Here is a 6,626-nt window from a genome sequence, read left to right on the forward strand (position 1 = left end):
GGCAGGAGGATTACTTGAGGCCAGGAGTTCAAAGCTATAGTGTTGCTTTTATAATCATACCTATTGAATAGCTACTGTACTCCAACTGGGGCAACATAGCAAGACCCTGTCTCTAAAAGAAAAAAAAGTAAACTTTTTACCTGCCCATCTGAGGCCCCAGCCTTTTTCTAGGTATGTTTCTTTTTATTCCTTCTCCTGGCTCCTGTGCTCCAACAATAGTCAATCAAGAGAACTTCAAGGTTGGAGGGCTCTTTAAGGATCAGTAATTCAGTCTGCTCTCTGAAATCTTCATTGCCCCTTGCTCTTCCCCTGCAGTGTTCTTTGGGCTGCCCTTGGGATTTCTTCTTCCTGAAATGCCCCTCAGGCAGACCTACCTGGGGTGTTTTGGGGTTTTGTTTTGTTTTCTTTTAAGGCAAGCACAAAAGAAAGTTTACTGAGGAAGAGAAAGATAGGTTTACAGAGTAAGAAAGTTTATAAAGCAAGATATGTTTGCCATAGACAGCAAACGGGCCTGTGTTGCCAGGACAAGTAAACAAAGAGGCGTAGACCTACTTGTAACCTCATCTATCCATCAAAGCCTCACACAAGACATCTTCATGAAGTAAGCTTAGTGTGGGCTTCTCCCTTCATATTCCTAAAGCACTTGGAACCACTTTTGAAGGAAGGGAGCTAATATTTAGTACCTGAGATATATAAGGAAAAGCATATAACTTACCCTCCCAACAACCCTGTAAGGGTTAGTATTAGTATCTAAGTTTACTGAGATGAGAAAACTGAAGATCACTGGGATGAATTAACCCATCCAAGGTCATTCAGCTAGAGAGTGGTAGGACTGGAATTCAAAGCTTGATTTGCCTATTAACAAAACTTCCTTTCCGGGGCAGCGCCTGTGGCTCAATGGAGTAGGGCGCTGGCCCCATATGCCGGAGGTGGCTGGTTCAAACCCAGCCCCGGCCAAAAACTGCAAAAAAAAAAAAAAAACAACAAAACTTCCTTTCCTCATTATACCTTGTAAACTCATGTTTAGCTCTGTTCTGTGGTTCTTAGTCATTTGACTCATTCCACCTGCTATACCATAAGCTCTTTGGAGGCACAGGCTGCTTTTTAGTCATTTTTTTTTTTTTTTTTTTTTTTTTTTAATTTGGCCGGGGCTGGGTTTGAACCCGCCACCTCCGGCATATGGGACCGGCGCCCTACCCGCTGAGCCACAGGCGCCGCCCTAGTCATTTATTTTTAAGAGACAGGGTTTTTTAAAGACAAGGCCTTGCTGTGTTGCCCAGGCTGACCTTGAACTCCTAGGTTCAAGCAACCCTCCTGTGTCAGCCTCTCAGGTAGCCGGGATTACAGGCATGTGCCACCACACATGGCTTCAGTCATCTTTGTATGTCTCTCAATGGTGATTATAGAAATTGTAATAACATGGACAATGAAACTGAGGTGCAGGGAAGTTAAGTCCCTTGCCCACCGTCACGCAGCCAGTAGGAAAGAGTAGGGTATATAGTATAAGTATTTGCTGAATTAAACTAAATAGAAGTATACAGCAATTGGGCTTATTCCAGGGTCCTTTTCTTTTTATCATGCAAATTCACCTGAAAAGTGTGTTTTGTACTTGTTAGTGAGAGGTTAAATTTCAGTAGACCATGAAATGGGCCTCTCTGGAATAAAGAATCTGTCAGTTGATTCCACCCTATTAAGTCCCCACCCCTGCTGATCTTGTTCTAGGGGTAGATCTGCTTCGGAGTTGGTGCTACAGTACTAAAGGTGCTAAGGTACCTTTAAGTTGGATCTACTCAAGTAACACACATCTGTTCATATGTCTTTGACTTCTCTTGATAAGGGTGACTACCTGGTCTGGACCTTCTCTCCATATTTCCTCAGGTGTGAAGCTGCTAACCCTACCCTTTGCTTTTTTTTCACCTCCTACATTAGCCTGCCCAGCTCCCCTAGGGACAAATGTCAAATGGCTTCAGAGCATTACATTGCACAGAAGATGAAAAAAGCCTATTACCTGACCCAGAAAACTCCTGATCAGGTAGGAGATTGGTCTTCCCCTAATGCTAGCAGAAAGCTTCCCTGGTCAAACATTTGGGACCCTAAGACAACCAGTTTTTCCTCTCTCTTAGGGTGGGGTTTCTTAATGCGAGTCTGCACCTTGGTGTACAGAGACTTAATGTCATTCTGGGAAAGAGTCGATGGTCTCCATCATGTTTTTAAGAACCACTGCTCTTAGCAAAGTGCTGCTTTGGTCCACTCTTATGTCTGAGCTATAGACCTTTAGCTGGGGAGATGCAGGAGGCTCAACCTTCTCTGAAGAGTGTCAGGTACAGGCTGGTGCCAAGTCTGAGTTGCTGGATGCTGATCTTGACTTTATCTAACAAACCACTTTAGCCCCAGTGACTCCCCTGACTCCAAATGAGAGTTATGTTTCCTCACCAGTTCAATAGACACAGGAGTAGATGAAGTACAGAGCTGGCCCACCGGGCTACTGTGGTGGTCTCATGAGTCTTGGATCCATAGGACCCCAGGCCATGCTCCCTGTCTCTCAGCTTCTTGAGTCTCTGCCTTCAGCTTATACTCTTTCACTTCCTCTCCTTCCCTGTTCCTTGGGCCATAGGACTTCTATGCATCTGTACTGGATGTCCTGACTCCAGATGACGTTCGGATTCTGGTAGAGATGGAAGATGAGTTTTCTCGCCGTGGTCAATTTGAACGAATTTTTCCTTCTCGGATCTCTTCTCGCTATCTCCGCTTTTTTGAGCAGCCACGCTATTTCAACATTCTCACCACCCAGTGGGAACGGAAATACCATAGCAACAAGCTCAAAGGTGATGTGCCCTCCCTGCCCTCAGGAGGCCATATATCGTGAGAGATTATAAATTTCGGTAGACCATGAAATGGGCCTTTCTGAAAAGAAGAATCTGTCAGTTGATTTCACCCTGTTAAGTCCCAACCCCTGCTGATCTTGTTCTAGGAGTAGATCTGCTTCGGAGTTGGTGCTACAAAGGGTTCCACACAGGAGTTGTCTCTGATTCTGCTCCAATGGTGAGTGCTTGGGGGACAGCTCCTTCTCAGGCCCCTCCCTCCTCTGTCTTAAGAGTTTAGCAGAAGTTAGATTGTAGCTACAAATCCTCTTCCCTTTTTCCTAGGCCCTGCCTTTGTATCTCACCACCGCTTCCTTTCAAGGAAAAATTACCTCTAGGGTTCCCTGGGTGCCTTTCTTTTAAAGATCAAAAAGTACTTTATAGTCCTTAACTTGTCTGATTCAGAAGAGAGCCAACCCTTTTCCCCAAGAAGGCTCATGCCTTAAGGGTAGGGAAGGGGAGAGCCCCTGATCACTCAGGTGATCAGGGGCTGGAAAAAGAGTTCCAAGACCCCAAACACTCCTGTTTTGCCTTTACCTAGCCTTTTTGGCCTCATTGTTTCCTTTGCTCTTAGTGGTCTCTCCCTACTACACCTTTGACTGTCTCAAAGGGTGATGTAACATACAATGCCTTCAGCAAGTTGGAGACTGGCAGACTGGGGTAAGTGCTTCCTGGGAAAGGGAAGGGCTGCTGACTGTGAGTTTGGGGAGTTCTCTTCCTCTCTTCTCAGACTTGACAGTGAGATAAGCATTATCCAACTGGGGATAGTTGGGAGTATCAGACTATACAGCCACTGTGTCCTCTTCCTGGTGATTCTTGGCATACTCAGTAGAGCTGAGCTAGAGCTCAGAAGCATCTGCTAAAGTGGCTGCTTTCAGTCTTAGCCACTAGCTTCAGGATGTCCTTAGCCCTCCTGTCCCCACCCACATTCACTCTTATTCAGCTCTCAAGCCTTTAAGTAAATAAAATATTTTATGGTTATTAATATATCTGTATAATTAGAGGCTACAACACCATAATGTTCTGAATGCCAGACTCTGACGGTAAGTCTCAAGTTAAAGTCTCAGCCACTTCTTTCCCCACCTGTTCCCCTCAGAAAACACAACTTTTCTGAGAGAAGCCTACTGCTCTCTGAACACAGGACCACACCTAAGCCCAAGAAGACTCAGGCTGGCCTTTCCCCTATTTCCTGGCAATCCAGGTCCTCAAAGGACAGTGAGGATTCCAGCAAAAAGCCCAGCTTCTCTACCAATATGTCACCTGTGGGCAAGTACTCTGGGCAGACTTCAAGACTTTCTGCTTCCTCTACTTCCCAGTCATCCAGTGACTCCCTCCTGGCTGCTGTGAGCCTATAACTGGTCTCTCTTCACAAGCCTCTGCCAAGGAGCACCAGCGTCAGCTACCTCATGGGAACCAGCCTGCTGATCAGCCTGACCCCTGCCCTCCACTTGCCCCTCATCAGAGTATTTTTTGAAGTGGTTTAATTGTAGAGATGGGTATTTGGAGGGCTGGAGGGATGATGGGGAAAAGGTGAAGAAGGTTCACCCTCTGTCACCTGTCGGCCTGGCTGGCACCTCATATCTCAGCAGAGAAGCCAGTGATGGCCACGCAGCCTTATAAAGCAGGGTTTGGTTTCTACCTTCAGAGAGCTATGTGTGGTTTGTTTTGGGCCTCGGTTCAGTTGGTGAGTTGTACCTCAAGAGGAGAAAACATACTGAACATATTTCGGTCAGAAGTCCATTGTTCTGTAACTGAGGAGTTCCTTTAATGGTTCTTATTTCTTTAGTTCTCTCCTCACCCCATACCCCTTCCTGAGGAGCCACTTTCAGAAACCTTTGGCCTTTCTCAGTAGACAGGCAGGAGAGGCCACAACATGCTAAACCCATTTCCTATCATTCTAGTCTAGAGGACTATGACTTCACATCCATTTGTATATCCACACACCCAGTAGCCCTATGTCTTCTTCTGACCTCACATCACTGCTTGTTCAGACTTCTAGACTTCTCTGTCATGAATGTCACCTCTTTAGCTGTTGGCTTTTTTGTGAGGTATGAGAGGTCCTGTGAACTTTGTGCATTTCCCATGGCCCCAGTGAAGGAGCCCAGATAATCCTAGCTGCTGTTGTTATCTATGTCCTTATATCGAAGGACATATTCCTTGGGAAGGGTGGAAGGAGATGGGGTATCCTCTACAATACAGAGGAAGGCTCGTGCCCTGCTCCCCCTCAAGCAGGGTCTGATAGCTGGGTTTCAGGAGCATTCACCATCATAGGATGGGCTTCCAATCTGACTTTTGCCTAAAGTTTTGTACTTAACAGAATCTACCTCCCTCTAGACTCAGTAAACAGTGGGTGTTGAATAAATGTTAACTGAGTGAACTGTACATACAGAGACCTTGAAGGACACGACATTTGAACAAGAAGTTCTACTCTCTCACCTGGGGGAAGCACAGGTAGGAAAGTTGGGTCAGAAGGGTGTTTTCATTGGAACCATGATCCTTCCTAACCCAGTACTTCCCCACTGCTGCTTGTCTCCTCCCTAGTCCCTGCAGTCTTTTGACTTAGTTCTTTTAGCAGTGGCACATAGAAGAAGCATTCAGCCCTTTGTCTCTGATACATAGCTTTTCCCTTAGCATGGTAGGCAGGAAGCTGAGCTACTCAGTCTCACCCTGGCCATTGGCTGCCCTCATTCCCTCCAGGTTTAGAACGAGATGCCCCTGCTTCATGGCTTCTATAGTTTGGTGGCAAGATGGGGGTGGAGCCCTGGAAAGATAACTAAGAGGTATGGCTGGGTTCAAGGCCACAGAACAGGTGAATGTTTGCCAGTCCTAAGGGCATGTTGACATTGAGAAAGAGATCTTGGTGACAAAGTCCTAGGAAGCACCTCCTGCTCAATAATAAGGCCTTTAAAGTTGAGCCAGAGCCATAGTAGGAAAGGTCTTTTGACAGTCCTGTTACATCTTTACTGATATAATTGAAGCAACTCCCTTTTCATGGACCCTGGCTGCATTATCCTAGTGCAGATGTGACTAGGGGAGTAAGCCAGCCACCTGCTAAGCTGCTGAGCTTTGTTGTGCCTGGTCCTCCTTGCAAGGACTTAGGGGTAGAGACTTGTTTGAGCTGACTTACTCCTTGAAAACCAACCTCAGTTCTTTGGCCTGCCCTCTGAGAATCCCTGTGCAGCACAATCAATCCCTTCACTCCCACAGCTGGAGAGGGTCAGGCATTGCTGCTCAGTGAGGTTTGGGTGGAGGGTGATATGGGAGAGGGGAGTCTTAGGAAACAAAATGAGCAGTGAGAATATATAGTGGTCTTTGTAGTTTAAAACATGTTTATACATACACTTAAAAAAATTTTTTTTATCACATTTGAGCATCTGATAGGTGGGTGTTTGTTGGGTGGGAGAAAAGTATGAGACTTATGTATCACATTTACCTTTCTTTCACTCTTAAGAAAAATTAAATTGGGCGGCGCCTGTGGCTCAAGGAGTAGGGCACCGGTCCCATATGCCAGAGGTGGCAGGTTCAAACCCAGCCCCGGCCAAAAAAAAAAAAAAATTAAAAAAAAAAGGGAAAAAAAAAAAAATCTTGTTTATTAAGGATTCAGCAAACCGTAATTTAGCACCAAATACTCACAATATAAGGTGTTCAGCTAAATAGAGATTTTTGAGAAGCAATGGGATTTTTTTTTTTTTGGTTTTTGGCCGGGGCTGGGTTTGAACCCACCACCTCCGGCATATGGGACCGGCGCCCTACTCCTTGAGCCAC

General features: G+C 45.8%; 1 protein-coding gene across 7 annotated transcripts in view; it reads left to right on the forward strand.

The window, feature by feature from the left end:
- Positions 1-4,503, forward strand: part of TTLL4 (tubulin tyrosine ligase like 4) — a 45,287-nt gene extending 40,784 nt beyond the window's left edge. For 5 of the 7 annotated variants that reach the window (XM_053597972.1, XM_053597970.1, XM_053597971.1 and 2 more), the window contains 5 exons: positions 1,930-2,032; positions 2,615-2,825; positions 2,972-3,042; positions 3,436-3,521; positions 3,958-4,503. In XM_053597972.1, the coding sequence (XP_053453947.1) occupies positions 1,930-2,032; positions 2,615-2,825; positions 2,972-3,042; positions 3,436-3,521; positions 3,958-4,216 (730 nt within the window). In that variant the 3' untranslated portion in view covers positions 4,217-4,503. The remainder of the gene's footprint in view (positions 1-1,929; positions 2,033-2,614; positions 2,826-2,971; positions 3,043-3,435; positions 3,522-3,957) is intronic. The other 2 variants (XM_053597973.1, XM_053597974.1) reach the window with 2 other exon arrangements.
- Positions 4,504-6,626: the final 2,123 nt, after the last annotated feature.

This window comes from Nycticebus coucang, chromosome 7 (assembly GCF_027406575.1).
Source record: "Nycticebus coucang isolate mNycCou1 chromosome 7, mNycCou1.pri, whole genome shotgun sequence".
NCBI lineage: Eukaryota > Metazoa > Chordata > Mammalia > Primates > Lorisidae > Nycticebus > Nycticebus coucang.